We start from the raw sequence: 22253 nt of genomic DNA on the forward strand, positions 1-22253 counted from the left end.
TGTGGGGCTCTAACGAGCTGACGGATTCCCTTTATGAAGGGTAGCACCAAGATGCACAACCCCTCTGAGAATGTGACACCCGGGGTGAAGGGCTGATCGTCACAGGTCCCGCTTTCAGCAACCCCACCAATCAGCTGACTGTGTTGGCAGGAGCGGCATCAGCTACATGTAATCCCTGCAACCGACTCTGCAAATGTAGTATTACAGGACGGCCATTCAAATCAACAGCTATCCTGTATTATAGGGCTCTCCATTCTGGGTCATAGACAAGAGGTCGGCCAAATGCACACGGGCGGAAATTCCACAGCGAGATTTCCCCCATTATTTCCGCCCGTGCCCGCTGCCTTGGTATTGCATTAGATAATGCAATCCTATGCAGACAGCCGCGATTTGACTGAGTGAAATCTTGCCCGGTAAACAAATTGCGGCAGGTCTTATTTCTGTGTGAGCCGCACAGAAACGTCACTGGTGACGCGCCAGCTCCACTCTGCGCATGTGTCGGCTGGCTGGCAGCCGGCACATGGCAGAGCACGGAGATGCCAGGGGTAGGTGAGCCGTGGTGGTCACTGCAGGGGCACGGCGCGCATCCCGCTGCAAGAATTCTTGCAGCAGGATCCGTCCCAGCCGCCGGCAGGATACCGTCCTGAGTGAGGGAACCCTGCTCTTTAATCTTCATAAACAGGGGATGCTACAGGCCCTTTAACGCATGAAGAAATATTATGGGACATATAAATTCCCTAAAAGTGCTTTCCAGCCTGGACGCTCCACTGCACCCTAGGAGAGCTGACTGATGGGCTCCCAAGTTGAAAACCCCACTGCAGGATGTCCATAGGTCCTCAGAAGGCTCATAGTATAAAGACAGAAAAAAAGCTCCACCCCTTTGTGCTACGTAAAGATCTGTAGGTGGAATGTTGTGCTGGAGTAAGATGGAAATCACTTACCTCACTGGGCTCTGGACTCAACCATTTCCCCCATTGCTTTAAGGGGTGTGAAGACAGCGGTGTTTCTCCCTTTACTTCTTTATTGATGAGTACCCAAATCACGGGCAGTATTGGAGTAGTAGTACATGTAAACAGGTAATCAGCGGCAACGCGTTTCGGGGTTCACATACCTAACAGTAACGGGTACCTTTACTTAGATACTTGAGTAAGTCATTATAAGCGGCGTCCCTGTGTGGATCTGACGTCAGTCGTCACCCAGAACGTGCATTGCTGATGGTCAGCAGCGGAACAGCGGCGAGTTCCACTGTGTGCCTCAGCATAACGCCGGTCACATGGGGTGCCGCACATTGACGCAGCACACGGTACGCCGTTACGGCCAGGACGGCCAGCGTCACTTAGCGTTCCCTATGCGTTCCAGGGCAGACATATTGTCTGCTATTGTGATCCAGTATAATCATATTAGATGAAGAAACGAGTCCAGAGCCCAGTGAGGTAAGTGATTTCCATCTTCCTCCAGCACCATATTCCACCTACAGATCTTTACGTAGCACAAAGGGGTTGAGCTTTTTTCTGTCTTTATGCCGTTTGCTGCCGAGGCTGGCCACCCCGGATTCCTTCGCCTGACTTGATTGGGATCCTACACCTGAGGGAGTATAAGGCTGCAGTGGCCCCATTGGCGTGGAGTTCTGCTGACGGCCTCCATACCAGACAAGTAAGCCCACCCTTTTCTGGATGCTCTTCTTATTTACACCACTACCTCTTCTCCATATATCTGGAGCGCAGATACTTTCCCCTGCTGCACATGGAAAGGGATTGTTGAGGGGAGATAACCACAATGACTTATTCCCAATGTACTAGACTATGATGATCATTTTTTGATCATGCTGTAGCGCCAAAGACGTAGATCGGCCAACCACCACCTGGATTCAGTATGGCGCCCTCATGAGTAAATGCACTGGGGAGCTTGGATGCAACGATCTGCAGAGCTCAGCTGCGCTTTAAGCACTTTTCCTCCGGGGTGATGATTCATCCTGATTCACATCAAAATTAAATAAAATAGTTGAACATCTGCGACCCGGATACAATGTATCGAAAGTATCGGATACCCGGGAGCTCCAGAGCTACAAATTGGCAGGATATGAACTTGAATCTGAAGCTTACATGAAAACACAGCTGACGCTACACAAGGACCATAACTGCAGCTGCTCACCTGCCGGCTCTTTCGCAACACGGTTTATAGGTATTAAAGCAGTTATTAGTCAAGTATTTCACTTAGAAATAGTGTTTGCATCGCTCTTTGTTTGCCAAAATACAATTGACAAATGCCCAGAGGAAGTGAACAGGTTGGGGCCCGATCCAAGATCCAACACAGATACACGAAGGGAGGAGCGTGCGTGAAAGCGAATATACCCAGACACGATAATACACGCTGCAATAGAAGAAAACGATTATACTGAAAGCTACGTTACAATGTATCTGATGGAGGAGCTTAAGGCCCTTTTACACGGGGGCTGAAGTCACCGCTAAGGTCGTCATCGCTCGTACAGCGCGTTTACACAGAAAGACTTGCCGCTAGATTGCGGGCTTCTCGCTTGTGTAGCGCTGAGTGTTTACACAGAATGATAAGCCCGTGATCTAGCAATAGTGAGTGATTATTGTGCATTTACACTGAACGATTTTGGCCCAAATTCTCTGGTTTGAACGAGTTTTGATAGATAATCGTCCCGTGTAAATGGCCCTTCCTTAATTGACGGTCAGTTGTGTATAGTTACAAGCACCGGCCACTATACAGAGGTCGGTGCGGAGACTCCTGCTGCTTCTGCTCCCACCGCTGTGCATTTGCGGCACAGACAACATGCACCCGCTCAGTTGATCAGTCGGGGTCCCGAATGACGGACCCCAGCCGATCAACTATTGATGACCTATCCTAGGTCATCAATAGTATTCTCTCTGGAAAACCTCTTTAATTACCAATTAATATAAGATGCCAAATGGCAGCTATAAACCCCAATCAGAATATTTGTTCAGACTAAAGACTGTCCTGGACTTTAGACATTTTTACTAATGATGACCTCTCCTCGGGATAATTTAACAATAGATGATTGGCAGGGGTCCGCTGCTGGGGATCAACATTGATCAGCTGATTCGTGGTACCGCTGTCTGCACCTATAGCACTGGAAGCAGATTATGTCCTCCATACCACAGTGGCGGTGCAGGCATTGCTAGTATGGAATTCAATGCAATACTAAGCCTGACCACTGCAGTACGGACAGGATAAACTGCTTCCTGAGCTGTCTGCACTTACAGCGGTGCCTGGAATCAGCTGATCAGGTCATCAATAGGAAAAATGCCAGGAGTCCTGGAAAACTTATTAGTGATGTACATTTAGCGTGTGTCCCTAGCGTATATATGGAATGTATCCCATAGAGATCCATTAGCTCACCAGAGGCAAAAGATTAGATTACACTATTCCATGCAAGGAAAAAAAATATTAACATATACTATGCGGTATACATCTACTTATCGACAAGGTCCACCGCTGCGGGCATATACCGTGGGATACATCGCAGCCTGCCCTTGTAGCTATGGTGTGAGGGGCGACTACCACCTCCTTCTCCATCACTTGGTCTGGTATTGCAGTTCGGTTCTATCACTCAGTTTAGTCTCTCTAATACATTCTTTCACAGAGGGCGACGGCCCAGCCACTGTCATCCACATCACTAGCCGTATATAGATGGAAAGATCCCGCACCCATCCAACAAATCATCTCAAATATTGTGATTTTTATGCTCAGCAGGAAACGGGAATAAACGGAGGGAGATTTCTGTCTCAGTAACTCAGTATTACACTCTGGAGCCATGCTGCATTATATGTAGGTTAGTGCAGCAGTAACCAACACAAAGACTCTTCCACGGTTCCTTCTATAATACATCCAACATGTCACAAGTGCATGATGGTGGGAAAGAATCCGTGGGTGTCCATGGTATGCTATAGAAGCAGGCAAGGACTTGGTAGTAGTAATGTAAATCATACAAACTAAACATATCTAACAATATATTATGTCCAAAGACTTTCAGAGTGGGTCTCCTACCATCGGACTTTGTTCCATGTCTGAGTGGCTCCAAGAGGGGACCCGGCCACCATGGGCACTTGGATTGGGGTGGGCTGTTTGTTCATGATCAGGTCCAGTTTCTCCTCTAAGGACTTACAAGTCGCCTCTAGAACTTGCAGCTTGGACTCAATGCTGTCCAGCCGCAGACAGATGGTCTGGTTGATGGAGAACAGGAAAGACTGCAAAAGTAAGAACAGCAATATTAGATCACTAGCTGATATACCCGGCTTCGCCCGTGTTAATTTGGTACTGGTGTTTATCTGGTGTTCACACGGAAAATCTTATGAAGTCGTGGTTACTTTAGAGATACCAAGAAAAAGAAATATGTTCACCATTTTGCATGGTTCTCTGCGTTACCCTGAAAACACCACGTGGAGGTAACCATGCGACGTTTCCTTTATATTAAATGTCATCAGGAAGTGAGAGAATTTGATTACGTACGTAAAATTTGGACGCTAATTCTTTTGCGCATAGAATTGAATAATCAAGTTGGGACCCATTAGCTTTTCCTATTTATGACATAATCAATGCTCCTGCCAAATTTCATGTTTCTACAACATCGGGAAGCTGGAGAATTAGCGGCGAGCAAGTCAGTCGGACAGGGCTTTCATATATATATATATATATAGATAGATAGATAGAGAGATAGAGATATATATATATATACACATACATACACACAGAAGATCAGGAATGTACAATCCATCACCAAAACTCTGGTCTAGGTGTGGAGGGGGTCTTATTACCGTACTCTCGTTATTTGGAGAACTCTCCTTATGTTCATATAGTAGCGGTCACAATGCAGATCTGCAGGACTCGCAGCAACATTCCCTTTCACTTTATAGGTTCATCACTACAGGAGCAAGGACTCACGATGGTCTCACGCTGCAAGTAGTACCTTGACAGGCAGCTATTGATTACATCAGTGTTCCCCGACGGTTGGGAAACTACAACTCCCATCATCCCAGGAGGCAGAGCTGGAGAGCCACAGATTGCAGAACACTAGACTACACAAAACTGCAGGCAGACATTATCGGGGCGTCCATAATGAAATAAATGTCTGACGGGTTTCAGAGCGATAATAAACACAACCTCCACATACGGCTCACCCGCTCACTGCTACAGAACATAATATTTATAACATAGGAACTCAGCATTTAAATGCCTGAATTAGGGATATTTACAAGTCCAAATCATATTGTGCTTCTTGCAATGCCATAAAAATCACAACCTGAATTAAAATATTCTCTGTATAATCCAGACGTCTAATTTCCAGAAATATATCCAGCCCTGAGATTAAGCCGGGCCATAATTCACTTTCGTTTTTTATAGATTTGCTGACAGAAAAATGTAGGTAAAGGAAGGAATTTAATCTCTGACCTCACACAGAAATTATTTGCATTAAAAGCACAATTTTGAGTCTAATCCTCAGGAATAGCAAGTGTGCCATCTAGTGGCAGAAAGCGCACAAAACGAAACGTCACCATTTAAGAAGCGACCATGTAGGTAACAATGTCCTATGTGCATACGGATGGGAAAAACCACAATTCTGCAGATTTCTCTCCTTGCTCCCCCGCCCCACTCCATTCACTAACATAGCGGCTGTTCAGTACTGACCGGCTGCAGTTCACACTGAACGATCAGAATATAATGCAGCTTAAACGATGATCGCTCAGTGTAAACAGCAGTCGCTCAGTACTGAACAGCCGCTATGTTATGTCAGTGTGGAGGGGCGGGGGAGCGAGGAGAGAAATGTCCTGCAGCCGCCTCGCTGTGAAGCAACGATATTCGCTCCTGTGCAACAGCATGTGAGCGGGAACTTGTGGAGAAAAGTGTCGGGTATCGTTTGCCCAACATTCGTCCCGTCTAAATGGGCCTTAAGGCCTTTTAATTCATATAGACTTCAGTAGAATACCACAGAGATTGGTCTGTCAAGACCATCAGTGTCTCCCTTGCTGCAAATATAAGCAGCGGTGTTGCAGAAAAAATGCAATATTCCATAGTGGTTTAACACGGTATCTCTGTTAGACATGGAGCCACCTTACATGAAGACATTTCCAAGGCAGTTTTTCATTCGTTCCCATTCCATCAATTTAAAGTGGTTCTTCAGTTGCAAACTACTGATGGCCTACCCGCAGGATAAGTCATCAATAGAAGATCAGCAGGGGCAACCCCGCAGGATCCCCGCTACCGGACCGGTGGGTTTGTGCACTAAGCTGATTTCTACAGCAAACACACAGCTCTGCTCCATCACAAGAGGTCCAGCTTGTATTACATGCAAAGTTTCCATTGAAGTGAGTGGGAAGTTTGCATGTAATACCAGGCCTGGCCAGTGCTGTAGGAACAGAGCTGTCTGCAGCCTGGGAAGCAGATGATCAGTGGGGGACCCGGGCAGTAACCCCCTACTGATAAGGAAATAGCCAGAGAGAGGTCGGCTTCACGTGCGAACAAACATGCTTTTATTTATAAATGGTGCCACATATCAGGAACAGGACGCGTTTCGACCTAATGCAGGTCTTGGTCACCTCTCTGTTCCAATCTACTACTGATAGCCTATTCTAAAGCTGGGCCATCAACATTTTACCACTGTGCAACCCCTTTAAGGGTATCAACATATACGGCAAAGGGAAAATATGGTGAACATTGAAACCTTTATGGATGGATCCTGGCAGTTGATTTCTATGCGCTGCCGTTTCAGTGAAGGCGCCATGTCGTCCTCCGTGACTTCATGATTCTCTAGAACAACTGCAGAACAGAAAAAAAGAACAAAGCAGAAAGTGAGAGAGCGATCAGGACAGAAGCTTCTGATCCTGGACAATGAGCGGGTCAGCTGGCCGGCCGCCGGCAGCGTCCACCCTCTGACCCTGTGTCCCGAGGCAGCGTGTAAACACGCGTCCTGCAGATGACACAGATGGGTGGGGTGATGGCGCGAGATCAAACATTCTTCTGGCTCTATGCGAGGCCGATCCTCTGCCGGCTGCGAGGGATCAATGAGTAAACAGTTTGTAAAACCTAGAAAGAATAGCGGATTCCTGGGAGCATCTGCTGAGAATGCGTCGGTTTCCTCTGGTGACCGCTCATCTGCTCCCCGGCCACCGAGTGAAGACAACGCACTCAGGATCAGACCTGGCTGTCCGCACGCCGCTTCTCAGATGCTCGGACAGCAGAGTTTCTAGATTGGAGTCCTGGGGATTGTAACGGATCCAATAATCTAATTAGCATCACACCAACAAATGTGTATCTGACCAGCTGGACCTTTTTTCGGGCCAAGCGCAGGTCTGGCAGAATGTGCGTGTAGAGGTCCCTGTATACCCATCAGTAGGATTCAGATGATCAAATCAGCGCGTCACACAGGCCGATACATGGAGTATGGCGGGTGAGTGACTGCTCACACAACCCGCCATCCCCCATACTAACTGCTGTCAGCACCCCACCCGCCATTACAGGGAATCTTGCTGCTGTTAATGAGGATTTTTGATGCCACATGAAGGACCATTCACCCGTTTGTGGCATCCTCACATGGCCTGATGAGCGGGCAAACAAAGATTTCTTACAATCGTTCCTTGCGAAGTATCAGGCTGTATAAGAGGCTCAGTGTTTGCATCAAGGGTATATATATATATAGTGCAGGCCCGTGGTGGTACCGGTTACCAGCAGGATCCCACGCTAAGAAAAGCTTCACCTACTGCATACAGCAAAAAGATAAGTATGCCGACGTATACCAGGCTAATGGAAGGCAAAAGGGCCCAAGGATGCATTAGTAGCCTGCAGCGGACACTGCGAAGCATTCCCATCACATTTAGCCGCCCGTCAAGCATATTACACAGTACATGAGGAACATAGTAGGTAAAGCCCAAAATGTGACACAAGAACCCTATTGAAACGTACTGCTGGGCGTCCGACTGGCTGGAAGCGGTCAGACGTAGTTGGAGGTATTTTCACTACGGTTGACCTACCTTACCTACCTGTGGGGTTTACTCTTGTAGAACAAGAAAGTGTATAATACCGCACCTTCTGTCCTACAAAAACCATTTGCTGGCAGTTTACATTCCAGTTATTAGGGAGGGGGCGGCACACAGGAGGCTGGAGGCTTCCACACATTGAACCCATTCTTAAATGCCACAGAGAGAGAAGTGGCCAACTATTTACCATCCGTGTACTGATATATATGCACACACAGGATAAAATACACATCTGTATACTTCCTCATATACATTTAAAGGGCTTAATGGGTCCTCTGTGGTGTAAAATAACAAAGGAGCTGATACTCCCCGCTCGTGCCCCGCCTGCGGCTCCGGGTCTCCCTGCTGACGTCCCTTTTACAATGGCAGCGCTGAGCGATAGTGGCCAAGTACCGGCTTACGGGACGTCATAGGCTGACTGCTGTAACTCGGACAACCCCTATAACGTATAGGCTACATGTGGATTAGAGACGGCAGAGAGCCGCCATGGGAAGGACAGTCTGAGCAGAATCCTACTGGGATGTAACTACTGAAGAGTCATCAGAGCCCCGCAGACCCTTCCATCAGATAGCTGGTGGGGATCCCAAGCACCGGACCCCTACTGATCAGATACTGATGGGATTTGGGGGGGGGGGGGGGTAGGACAGCTATTTCTGCAGCCAGATAACCCTTATAAGATTAGTAGACTGGATATTGAGAGAAAGAGAAATGGGCAAAATCAAGTATTCTGAGGATATTTTATAGAGGTTAGTAGTGACTGCGTGACATCGAAGGGGGGGGCAGGGGGTGACATCAGGGGGGAGGGTGGGTGCCATCGGGGGGATGACACCAGGGGGGTGAAATCCGCGGGGGGGTGACATCCAGGGGGGAGGGGGGGGTGACATCAGGGGGGAGGGTGGGGGGGTACATCAGGGGGGTGGACTAACTCTTGTAGTGTCTTCTAGAACGCCTTTCGTCCTTTTATAGTTTGGCCATCAGAACTAGCAATAACTATTAGCACGGCTTGTCTTCCCCTCTTCATCGTCCCCCCCATCTGACCCCATCTGACGCTCACTCCCCTCCTACGGAGCGCTCTTCCCACAGCTGCACACGCCGATAATCTGGAATTTAAAATGAAATTGAAATGCTTGCTAGAAAGCGCGATAAGGCGACATCACAAATCTCCAAGACATCTTAAGAGCAGCCCGTGCAATGAGACAAGGCCATTCCAGTGTGAGGCAGCGGAGGCTCCAGCCCCGCCCGCGCCGCCCGCAACTTACTGTAATTAACTTACAAATAACGCGCAAATGAGAAAAGTCCCTTTAGTGGTTAATAAGCATCAATCTGAACAACGGTTTACGGGCCAATAAAGTAAGAGCCGTAACGGGTTATATGGCCAAAACAATGGAGAGCATAAAACCGGGAATGCAGTTCGTTTAACCCTTTCATGACCAGGGGGTAATTGATGCCCCTGCGTCCGGGTCACATTCTGCAGTTCCCGTATCCCCACTTTCTAACAATCCTAACTTTATTATTTTTTCAGTGACGACATGTTGTGGGCGGGTGTCGGCCGTTAAAGACAGCCGATAGCCGCCATGTATGGAGCAGGTTCTGCTCCCGAGCCCGCTCCACACACAGCATGTGTACCTATGAGATAAAGAGTCATATGTCATGAAGGGGTTAATGAACATTCACAAATGGTGGTATTAGGAACTCTAATTCTTCCTGGTCATCTAAGATTTCCTACCTTGAAGTTCTGCCCAGGGCACAGATTAGGGAAGCAACGCGGACTGAAACACAACCGCGCAAATAGCGCCCATCTCTTTCCGTAACGCAGCACAAGCGTCGCCTCTCGCCCCCTGAGCTCACAGAGCACGGATCGCCCGGAAGCTGTGAACTCTGATCATAAGCAGATTGGTAAAACGGGAACATATCAGATTACAGGCCTGAGTGGTGATGACCTGTTCACACAATCCTCTGTATGAGCGAGGATGATGAAGGGCTCGGGGCTGCCTCATCACATCTACCTGCTCTGTCCGCCGCCCGGTACATTCCAGAACTCACCCGGGTGATGGTCCGGATGCAGGTCTTCCACGGCTATCTGAACCACTTCCGCCAACTCCTGTCCCGACATCATTTATAAATCCTTCCTGGCGGGACACAAGGCGCCGTTCTTGGGGCTTCTGTAGGGGCGACATACGAAGAGTTACATCATTTACAATAACAGTAGCCAGCATGAGATACATTATAACATCGTGTCCCATCAGAGGCGGAGACAGAACAAGCCCAATATTCCCCATGACTGCGAATGGCGGCATCTAGACAACATACGGAAGAGCCAAGGACAGACAAATAATACAGTCACCACACCGTACGAAGGGGACCCTAAAAAGACCCTCCAATCCCATGAAGAAATGTCGGCAGTTACATGACCGGCCCATGCCCCTCCGATCCAAGATGGCCGCCAATCTTCAGACTACCTAATCCTCAGAGTGCATTGGCAGCGTTATTCTCTGAATGGCCAGCACTACTCATGTGATCAGCATTGGCCAATCAGAAAGCAGTGCAAAATGATGGCAGCCTAGAACTGGCAGATTGAAGGGACAACAGAGAACAATGACGGCTAATATACCCCTTCCCCTCCGGTCGCAGGGCAGAGTTTTGTCCAAGAATTGCAGAATTTCTTTAAGGGGGTTGTCCAACTTATCCCTTATCCACTGGGCCGACCACCGATACTGAGAATAGGGTTGTGGTGCAACCAGGAAGAAACAGCATGCTGCGGCTCCATTTAGGTCAATGGGGCGGCCCGAGGTAGCCAGGCTTAGGCACCCGGTAACCTAAATGAATGGAACAAGCGCCCATGTGTGAGCGCCACTCCATTAACTCCTCTACACACAGGACCCCCATGAATGGCATTGGTGGGTGCCACTGGTTGAATACCCACCAACTGAAAAAGCTAGCCCCCATCCTGAGGGACTTGTTTTCATGGGGGTAACCTCCGTTAACTGCTTGTATGCCAGATGTGCGCAGGGTTTTTAAAGAGTCTGCAGCATGCACAGCGGGTGTCAGCTGTCTGATCCTGGCCGTTAACCCTTTACATGCCTCTGTCAGCACTGAGAGCAGCATTTACATGGACAGACAGATGGGGCTCCTTTTGCCTCCCACGAGGTGCCGTTTATTATGGCCTTGTGAAGGTCCTCAGGGCGGCCATGGAATTTTGCCTATTAAGCCCTGCCTGAATCCCAAATACTGCAATACTGAAGTGTGACAGCATATTCGATAAGCGACCAAATGATGTTGGTGAGAGCGACATCGGGCCGCGAGTACGGCTGGGTTCCAACAGGGCGGATTTGCCGTGGAAATTCCGTCTAGAATTTCACTGCAGCAGATTCACCAATCCCGGGATTAGCCAGCAGCGTGGATGAGATGTCAAGAATCTTGTCCACACGGGCCAGCCAATCCGTCGTGACAAAGCCGGCAGAAGCTGGCGCTGCGGCGTGGATTCCCCGGCCGCAGCACGTCTATTTTTTTCCATTGCGACCGCGCTGCTCTCTATGGGAGTGCCAGCCGCAACGGAGCAGTATGAGGCCAGGCCGCGCCAAACCCCACGGCAAAGTGCCACGGCTTTAGAAGCTGTGCCTTTCCGGTGGAAATCTTCGAGTTTTTTCTTTGCTGCGGCAGAACCGCAAGATTTCCGGCCTGTGAGAAGCGGTCTAACGGCCCGATATCGCGCTTGCTGGTGTGAAGTTATTCTGACACGGTCTAAAAACGCAGCCGTTTATTCCAACAGTTCTCTGAATTACAAAGCGGGGGATTAAGACCGTCTCATCTACACTTACATCACATACGGAAAGAGAAAAGAGCTCCTGCGCCAAGGCCCCCAGGAAGGTCACCACATAGGGGGTGTGGGGTCAGACCAAATCACCAATACAAATCCCCTAGGAGGGGGATGGGAACAGATATATCCCCTGCCCCCTCCTAGGGCATTTGTATTGGTCTTTTATGTAACACTACACGGACCCCCTATGTGTTTTGGTCTGACCCCACACCCCTACTTTGTATCATGTCTTGGTACATCCAAGGGCGTCCTGTCCATATTAACCTGCTGTTTCCCTTTACATATATGTAACCGTTTTTACTAGATCCCCTTTTCCTAATTGTATTCATTTCCTTATATTTCCCCGTCTCCCATATGGCTCAGGGAGGCTCATTTACATGCAAATGAAGCTAATAGGCTACTAACGAGCATCAGTGTCCATTAGCAGTTTATGCACAATGATCTCTCAAACTGATCTTTGAACACATTTTGAGCAATCGTCTTTGTGTGTAAATGGGGCTTCAGGGTGACTAATGGGATAGGAGATGCAATCGGTGGGGTCTGTACTAGGATCGCTGCATCATAAGAGGATAGGCCGTGGTAGCAGGCAGAGGGGTCTGTATAGGAGGCCCGTCTGGCTTGTATCTCCTCTAGACTAATCGTGGCATCTATAGGGGCAGCCTGCTTGGTAGAGAGAGACGGTATATAAGGGCATCTGATAAAGGGGTTGTGCCAGAAAGCTCCTATATGAATAGTAAATACGCCCCTCTGTTATATATGGCTGCTCTTTGTATAAGCCTTCGCCTTATACCTATAGTGAGCGGCTTCCAGGAGGACAGCGCCTCACACTGGCGTGGGGAGAGGATGCGGGCGCTGCGCGCTCCGTTCTGCCGGGGCGCACTCCCTGACTCAGCTCCCCAACAGCTGTCTAACACACGGAGACCCTGCGCCAACTCACAGGCCAAGGGGATTTGTGTTGGAGGGCTGAGCCCCGGATGACTGTGAGGTTTCTATCACAACCATGGCTTTGTTTCTTCACTAATGCGCTATTTAACTACATCAAATGGTCCAATCTGTTATTTTCCATCAGCCCCGAAAATAGGAAGAGTCTAAAAACAGCCCTTTAATAGGAAGCAGCGATGAGGAATGCAATCCTCTGGATATCAATCAGGACAGGAAGAACAGGCGCGTTTCAGGTGGGTGTCGGCCCCACGGGGCCGCTGGGAAGGACTTCATGTGGAGTCAATCAAGTGATGAGGAGGGAAGGCCGGAACCATCGGGAGCAACATCTGACTACACGAGGAGATCCACCACTCATCATGCCGCGCTACAAGAGGTGGCTGGGTACCCGTACAGCCCGTCTAGGTGGAGAACTGAAACAGTGGGTCCATACTGCACCACGGTATGTGGCCCCTACACACTGCCATACTACAAATGCTGACCGCCAAGTTAACAGTATATCAATGCTCACCCTCTGTAATACGCATTGGTTTAAAAGGGGTTGGCCACCACTGATGGCCTATCCTTAGAACAGGTCATCAATAGATGGTCAGGGGTCCATCTGCAGGGACCCCCACCTATCAGCTCTTCTCTTGGCCGCTGTACTCGTGTACTGAGATGATTTCTGCAGGAAACAGACAGCTCCGTTCCCACTGCAGTGGCCAGGCTTCATACTGCAGGACTAGTTCTTATTAAAATGAATGCAAATTTTGACTGCAATACCAGGCCTGGCCACTACAGTGAGAATGGAGCTGTCTGCTTCCTGCAGAAATCAGTGCATTGCAGAAGCATGACCCCCGCCAATCTACTATTGATTACCTATCCCAAGGACTGGCCATCGTTAGTTTACAACTTGACAATCACTTTAAGATCAAAACCTGGCCTTTACCAATATGTAGCAGGTAGATTTCCTAGAAGCAATGATTTTAGGGACAAATCGTACCATGAGGCTCTTTTCACACTGCATTCAAGTTCTCCCCTCTCCACAGGACAAAGAATAAATGTGTGATTACTGGGGTCGGACCCCTGGGGGCCCCAGCACACCTGAATGCTGCATGCTCAACTGCCCCTCCATGCAGTTATATGGGACACATGGGGACGGCTGTGGAGCGGGCATCAAACATGGCACTGCTGCTCCATTGACAGGGGCATTCAACTGCACCAGTCTCGGGATAGCTGGGTTTTGGAATGAGAAATCCCCTTTAATTGCTCCCCTTAACCCATGCACTGCCACCGCATACATGTGATGGCGGCTGTGATGAATGGCTGACAGCGGCATCCATCACCTATAGAACAGTGCACTAGATGTCATTATAGCCTATGGCTGACGGACACCCCTTAGGCATGTTGCGGGCCCCTGTCACGTGGCGGCAGCGATATCGCGGCCTCATACTCGCCGTTTTGTAGAGTCGGTGAGGCTTTTTTCTGGGGAAATAAATTTTCAAGTGAGAAAGTTAAAATCTGATGTTTGTGCCATGTGACGTAATAAACAAGGAGGCTCCATGGGGAAAACGGGCTGCAAACCGCGGCTGTACACAGCGTGCCGCCACTTTGTATCCTCGCAATGTAGCCGCCTACAAACCATCAGAGAGCCTGGGCCTCACATACATGCCATCTGCAGCCTAAGGGATTCGTCACCCACAGGTTATAATGGGATCCATGTAAAGGCGTATCTGCTAACGAGCCGTGGCTTCCGTCACCATGTACCACTATGGAGCACGTACAACGGAAGGTCGCTATGTAATCTGACAGCTCCTGGCCGACGGAGGCCATTATGGGCCTATGGATCTATGTCATGTATGTGCTGGAGAACATGTCATGGGGTCACCAGTAGGCAGGGCGGCAGCGGGCGGACGCAGCATGAGCCTATATCCAGCCCCAGGATCCGGCCGTGTGAATGGCTGCCATCGGCACTCCCAGCGCCTTCGTAGGGTGACGATAAAGAGGGTTTCCTGGTATTTTCAGCTGTGATCTCTTTCCTTGTAGCATCAAATTCATGTTCTTGTGTATTTGCACTTCTTGAGTTTTTGCATATAAGGAACTCTGAGACCATCTTCTAGATGATGATGATCAGGCTGCATTTACATGAGCCGCTCGGACCCGCATCGCACTGCAGCTCTATGGCCGTGTACGTGACTGCGGTGCGTTTGTGAGAAAAGCACATTGCATCGCCGCACCTAAAGCCGCCCGCTGAAGCTAAAGGGAATCGCATGAAGCTGACAGGTGGGTGCGAGCGGGAGGCGATTATTCTGCTCCCATCGGAGGATTCTTCGAGAGAACTGATGGGATTATTCCCCCTTGCATGGTCGTTACGACAAAAGGATTCCCCATGTAAACAGACCCACCTAAGTAACGGTTCTCTTCCTGCGCGGTGTCTCCACATCTCACAACGCGCAGAAATCATGCCAGACAATCCCTTGTGTAAATGCAGCCTCGGCGCGATGTCTTTGCTGCGGCTGTTATGTGCGAACGCAGCCTGAGACGGCAGTGCTGCGGTGTTGCTGAAGGCGCTGCAATCTAAATTGCGGCGCTTTGCTGCGTTTTACTTTCGTTTTGGGCCGCAGCATCGCTCTCCTCCTGTAAAAAGCGCCTTGTGAGGGGGCCGTACGCTTTAGTTACACAGCGAACGCACTTCTGAAGGCGCCAGCTCCATGTGAAGAGACACGGCCTCTGGATTTCTGCATAACGTCATGAACTACCCAATGCCAAGGATTTTGGGCTGTTATATGGGCTTACTGCTGACACTGCCCACTTAACACAAGATCGTGCGGCCGACAGAGGTGCCAAAAATATCACTTAATCATATCTAAAACGGATCAAACAGGCGATTGCTGTCCGTGCGGGAGCCTCTAGTGACAGCGGATGGCACCGGCACCCCAACATGGCACGGTGGGCGGCACTACCCAAGTACAAGCAGCTGACCCCCATGAAATCCCCTGGATCTGCAGACACTGTCCAGATACGGCTCTCACAGCGGTACCTAACTGGAAACAGACGTGGCCATGGAATCTTCTCTTCTTGTTACTTTACTCCACATTAGGGATTCATTTAGGAGAAAACAATGACTGCTCTAATAAAATGACAAGTCATCGACTTCGTATAAATCAGCAGACATCTGAGCTCGTTGTGCATCTCCTAGTATTAACCCCTGCCGCCCCGACCTGCAGACAAGCACAACGCCGTCCTGTCCGGGGGCGACAAGACGCTGCGATCAGCCAGTAGTATGGAGCGCGGGGGGGGGGGGCTCATCCACGTGGACACAAAACCCATCAGAAAGCACAAAGACGTCCCCGCGAGCCCGCCGGTGTGCACGGACCCCACTGCTTCATGTCCAGTACTCTGCAGAGAAAATGGACAAGAATGGGGCGTGCTGCAGCCTTTATGTCACAGACCATTAGTGTGCACCAATCCCCCATGTGAACCGCCTCTGCAATACGTTTCTCCACCGTAGCACAGACATCTGTCTGTGTGCGGTCTGACGGACGGACGGCCAGTACATTTACATGTTCTAATTCTCGTAATATGGACAAGAATAGGACTTGCATCATGTAGTCGGTGTCTGCGTATGCCGTCCGTTGTTGGACTTTAGTCACATCCAACCCTTATGTGTCAGGGGCCTTCATGGGGTGGTCCGGGTCATGTAAGATAGAACAGCTGATACTCATCACTCCCCGCTTATGTCTACAGGCTGCAGTCCCCTGGGACTTCTCATAAACTGCTGCTGCAGCCAATGACGGTGTCAGTGGTCAGTGCTGAGCGCATTGGCTGCAGCAGCTTGTCCAGCGACGGCTACGGCTGGCGGCAGGGAAGGGCGAGGATCAGGCGATCAGTATGTCACAGCATGGGGAGCCCCGTCAGAGGCCTTTACATAACTCACACAACCCACAACAATGATCCAAAATACTCAATAATCCCGGGTCAGATGTCCAGCAAATCGAGGCCATCTCCTGGGATCACAGCAGCTCTCCCCTTTATGTCAGACACCTTTCATATGAAATCCCCAATCTGCGCAGATGCTGGGAGTCACAATGGCAGGAGTGCGGCACCATGGCCAATGGTTGCCGGTAGTGGGGGGTGGTAGCCATGTATAAGCAGCGGCCGGGAGCCCCAAATCCCCAGGGACAGAAGCGGTGGGGCAGCTGCTCTTATTGTTTTACATAGACACATTTTAGGAGTTTCCAGAGTTGCAGAACCCCTTTAAGGACGGGGGGGGGCTCACAAGCACAGAGCGATCACACTATTATAGCTAAAGCTTACAGTAAGTGTGATTTATAAATTGTTTGGGGCGGATCATAATTTGGGAAAATGAACGTAATAATGAACATTGCAAGCAGACGTCCCTTTGTGCCCGATTACCCGTTTGCTGGACGCACATCTTGTTACGCTATTGCGGGCCAAGGACTGGCGTTCATCAAAGCCACGGATGGCGTCATACTAAGAAGTAGTGCGAAGCGCAGGATAGAAACAACTCAGAGACGACTTGTGATGGAAACGAGAGTTTGGGTCGTTAAAAGGATGTTGGAGTTGTACCTACTGAGTGATTAAATGAAAGCGACAAGTAAATGTTTGGATCCGGGGATGCTCCGCTCCCCATGCTTTATCTAAGTCCGCGGACACGGAGACGACGAACAGCGGCTGCAGCGCCATCTAGTGTGCAAAACAGCGTCTTACAGATTTCCCATCCCTAAATTCAGGCCAAGAAATAAAACCAGCAACAACCTGAAATGGGAGCGGAGAAGAAGAAGGACGGGGCTTCATGCATCCAGCGGCAGCGATGAGAGGTGGATCTGACCTCATATAGACCGGCGTGGGTCCATCAAGTCCTAAGATCCAACTGTCTTCCTGCCGCATCTGGCTGTTTCTGCAGGGGTACCGGCTGGCAAGACCTCCACCAATCTCACACGTACCCCCCCTCTGCTCATGGTGCCAACTGAACAAGCAATCATTCACGGTCACCCCAAGCCACCAGGACGGGAGTCTACAGGTCCCCCAAATAGAAGGATGCTTCACCAGTAGTGAGGCACCCGCACGCTGCAAAGGCTCATGGGACATCCGCACAAGTGCAGTGGGTTTGGCAGCAAGGGTATAAAAGTGTAATTCCAATTGGCAAAATGATGAATATTTTTATTTATAAGTCCATCACATAGTTGTTTGGTTACTAGACATTCCCTCTCTGGGTCCAGGGGTGCTAACCACAGGAGCTGTCCTCGCCCCCGCCCGCTATCCAGCGCTGCATCATGGGACTTGATGACATCAGCGCTCACATCCTGGGCACTAGGATGTCGGAAGGATGATGCTGCAGCCTCTGATTGGTCGCAGTGGTCAGGTGACGTCGAGTGATGTCATTTGGCAGGGTTGCTGCGCTGGATGGTGGCTGCTGAGGACAGGTAGAGGTTCAGCTGGACACATTAAGGAAATGTCTGGTAATGTAATGTAACCGGAGGGACAAACACTGGATTGGGGGTCTTAAAGAACCCCTTAACCCTGGAGCAAGAAGTCTCAACAGTATGACTGCGGGAGCGGGCACGGTCATGGATGGCACTTGTCTCCTTTCAGCCTGGCATACTATGTAGCATGAAGACATGCTATGTAGCGGCACAGAAGTGTCCCCGGGCTCGCCCACGCCGGCGCTGCAGCCTCCCATCTCTAGGCTCAGCGTTTGGAGCAGAAAAATGGAGTAAAACCAGAATTACTTTTGTTCCATTATGTTACTTATTTTTTTACGGCATCAAACAGAAGTGCAGAGATCCAGAACGCCCTGCGGTCGGGGAACACGGCTCACGCAGGGATCTCGCTGTGTACGGCACATGGCAGCATATCTCACGCACGTACACCGCAAGCGTGTGAGCCCAGCCTTTTGTAGATGTGAAAGAAACTAACCCCGTGATATTTTTGAGCATACGTGTACACCCTCCAGCACTGGTGTTTGAGATCAGGAGCGGATACAGGGCGGGTGCTGGCTGTTACTGACAGCTGACACCCGCCATATGAAGGGTCGCACCACACACCCCTGCAGTGTGAATGAGGCATACGGGGGGCTTGCAGGCTATATAAAGGGTCGCACATCTGAGGTTTCACCTGCCAGCAAGAACAGTAGCTGGACTGTCCAATGGAGCGCAAGCCCAGCGACCGCCTCCGCCTCGTGGCTCCCGGCGAGCGCCTCTTCCGCCCTCATGACTCCTGGCGAGTGCCTCTTCCGCCCTCATGGCTCCCGGCGAGCGCCTCTTCCGCCCTCATGACTCCTGGCGAGTGCCTCTTCCGCCCTCATGGCTCCCGGCGATCGCCTCTTCCGCCCTCATGGCTCCCGGCGAGCGCCTCTTCTGCCCTCATGACTCCTGGCGAGTGCCTCTTCCGCCCTCATGGCTCCCGGCGAGCGCCTCTTCCGCCCTCATGACTCCCGGCGAGCGCCTCTTCCGCCCTCATGACTCCTGGCGAGCGCCTCTTCCGCCCTCATGGCTCCCGGCGAGCGCCTCTTCCGCCCTCATGGCTCCCGGCGAGCGCCTCTTCCGCCCTCATGGCTCCCGGCGAGTGCCTCTTCCGCCCTCATGGCTCCCGGCGAGCGCCTCTTCCGCCCTCATGACTCCCGGCGAGCGCCTCTTCCGCCCTCATGACTCCTGGCGAGCGCCTCTTCCGCCCTCATGGCTCCCGGCGAGCGCCTCTTCCGCCCTCATGGCTCCCGGCGAGCGCCTCTTCCGCCCTCATGGCTCCCGGCGAGCGCCTCTTCCGCCCTCATGGCTCCCGGCGAGCGCCTCTTCCGCCCTCATGGCTCCCGGCGAGCGCCTCTTCCGCCCTCATGGCTCCCGGCGAGCGCCTCTTCCGCCCTCATGGCTCCCGGCGAGCGCCTCTTCCGCCCTCATGGCTCCCGGCGTTTCTCTAACCTTTCCACTTGCTGCCGTTATTCCAAATGTCCATCTTAAGGCTTATTCACACAAATGCATTTGCGCTGCGTATTACATGTGCAATATACAGTCATCAGAGCCTATTGATTTCAATAGGTTTGGTCAAAGAGCCTCGTAGGCCCCCCCCCCCCCCATCATCAGCGGGTTGGACAACTAAACTCTAATGTGCGCGAGGACCTTAACAGTTGTACCGGACAGAAAAGTGCGGGCTATGGTTTCGTTATTTAACTACATCCCTTTTTCGGTGATCCAGACAGAATCCTGGGACAGAAAGGATGGGCGCCCCCGAAAGGCAGTGCGAATACCGTTTTCAGAGGGTTTTCCAGAATGCAAAATATAGAACTCAGAGCATCACAAGGGAGCGACGTGTAACACGTATGTCGTTGTACAGGCTCCATGCACGCCGCTCGGTCACATGCTTACCATTTACACATATCTATCCAGAGTAAGCGCACATTTAGGGCTCATTCACACGGGCATCTTGTCACCGTATATCCTGTGCAGACGTGAGGAATGAAGGCAATGAAAGTCAATACGCAGGAGAAATAAATATCACACGCCGCCCTTGTATAAGCGTTCCATACGTGTCACCGCTCTGGACCAAAAAGGTATACATCCCAGTGCACATGGCCGTGTCTTCTGCGGGCGTGCGCTGCGCCATCCGTATGGGCTGTAATGTGAAGGCATACACCCATGTGGTCGAGCCCCTACACCGAGCGATGTGCGGTTCACATGAGCGGACGATGACCGCGTTCACATTCTAACCCCATCGAAGTCCGCACCTTCCATGCGCAGTCAGCCTCATCAATGGGCAAAATCCACAACCGGAATTCCAAAGTTGGAAACACAATTCTTTGTATTGGAACGCCACGCACGGATTTAACCCATTAACACGCAGCAAATTGTGTGTGCGGGTCCGAGCCAAAACCAAGGCAGGAAGCTGCGGAGAATTCATTAACGAATTCTGCTTTTCAAAGAGCCATAATACTTTTATTCTTCTGTTGACAACCGGATAATGGGGTCTTTATTTATTCTTTTAAGTGAAATCAAGGGGAGAACAGGGCGCTCGCTATTGCCGTCAGGGCGCTCGCTATTGCCGTCAGGGCGCTCGCTATTGCCGTCAGGGCGCTCGCTATTGCCGTCAGGGCGCTCGCTTTTGCCGTCAGGGCGCTCGCTTTTGCCGTCAGGGCGCTCGCTTTTGCCGTCAGGGCGCTCGCTTTTGCCGTCAGGGCGCTCCCTATTGCCGTCGGGGCGCTCCCTATTGCCGTCGGGGCGCTCCCTATTGCCGTCGGGGCGCTCCCTATTGCCGTCGGGGCGCTCCCCATTGCCGTCGGGGCGCTCCCCATTGCCGTCGGGGCGCTCCCCATAGCCGTCGGGGCGCTCCCCATAGCCGTCGGGGCGCTCCCCATTGCCGTCGGGGCGCTCCCCATTGCCGTCGGGGCGCTCCCCATTGCCGTCGGGGCGCTCCCCATTGCCGTCGGGGCGCTCCCCATTGCCGTCGGGGCGCTCGCTATTGCCGTCGGGGCGCTCCCTATTGCCGTCGGGGCGCTCGCTATTGCCGTCGGGGCGCTCCCTATTGCCGTCGGGGCGCTCCCTAATGCCGTCGGGGCGCTCCCTATTGCCGTCAGGGCGCTCCCTATTGCCGTCAGGGCGCTCCCTATTGCCGTCGGGGCGCTCCCTATTGCCGTCGGGGCGCTCCCTATTGTTGTCAGGACGTTCACGTTGTGCCGACAATGAGGTGTTACCCCGATCTCTCAGTATTAGTACAATAACCAATGTATAGAATCTTTTAAGTATTTTATAAAATAATAATTGCTCTTTGGCGCCACATTTTTTTTTAAACCGTTTTTTGTGGTATATTTGGTCCCGGCTCCAGGGAACGCATCAGCGTCACAGGGGCCCATTATAATGGGGACAACGTCCTCCGCCCGGATACACCCCATGTCTTCTATTAGCAGAACATTCCAAGCTCCATGACTTCCTCTTTCTGCCAGCGGGGTTCTTTTTTGCGGACTGAGCTGTAGTTTCAGGACCATTGTGCGATACATATGACTTTTTAATCACTTCTATTAATTTTTTTTTTATCGGAAGGCGGAGTGATAAAAATAAGGCCATTTTAGCATTTTTTGCCATTTTTGTAGAGTATTAGCCATGGAGTAGAAGCATTGTGCCTTCTCATTGCAGTGGTATGTGGGCGGGGCCACAGAGGGCGCCCTCCTACTTCCAACGGCTTAGATGCCGTGGCCTCTGCTGGCAGCGGTCAGCTCCCACGCTCGCTCCATACGTCGCCCTGTAGGGCTCTCAGTTTGGCTCCTCCTCAGTCACAGCGAGAGGTTCGTCTGCCTTACAACTGATTGTCGGGTTACCTAACCGATTGTGTTTGTGCTAAGCATCCTTCTGGAGACCCTAATCTCCCCCCCTCAGGCCTGTTCTGTACCGGAGAGGGTCAACACTTACAGAACATTTGTCCAAATCAGATGTGATTTCGCTTGGAACTAAAGTCGGTCGTCACTAATGCAGAAAATCTCTTCTTTCATGTAACAC

The 22253-nt window shown here is 51.0% G+C and overlaps 2 protein-coding genes across 2 annotated transcripts in view; both read right to left on the reverse strand.

Moving 5' to 3' along the window:
- Positions 1 to 22253, reverse strand: part of BANP (BTG3 associated nuclear protein) — a 364607-nt gene that overhangs the window by 321833 nt on the left and 20521 nt on the right. The window contains exons 2-4 of the mRNA XM_066583886.1: positions 10059 to 10177; positions 6704 to 6798; positions 4033 to 4232 (exon numbers count right to left, since the gene is read on the reverse strand). Coding sequence (XP_066439983.1) covers positions 4033 to 4232; positions 6704 to 6798; positions 10059 to 10131 — 368 coding nt within the window. The 5' untranslated portion in view covers positions 10132 to 10177. The remainder of the gene's footprint in view (positions 1 to 4032; positions 4233 to 6703; positions 6799 to 10058; positions 10178 to 22253) is intronic.
- On the reverse strand, positions 20756 to 21118 carry LOC136582649 (cuticle protein 16.5-like). The gene has a single exon (XM_066583821.1). The coding sequence runs from the start codon at positions 21116 to 21118 to the stop codon at positions 20756 to 20758; it is 363 nt and encodes a 120-aa protein (XP_066439918.1).

The sequence above is a fragment of the Eleutherodactylus coqui genome, chromosome 11 (genome assembly GCF_035609145.1).
Source record: "Eleutherodactylus coqui strain aEleCoq1 chromosome 11, aEleCoq1.hap1, whole genome shotgun sequence".
NCBI classification, from domain to species: domain Eukaryota; kingdom Metazoa; phylum Chordata; class Amphibia; order Anura; family Eleutherodactylidae; genus Eleutherodactylus; species Eleutherodactylus coqui.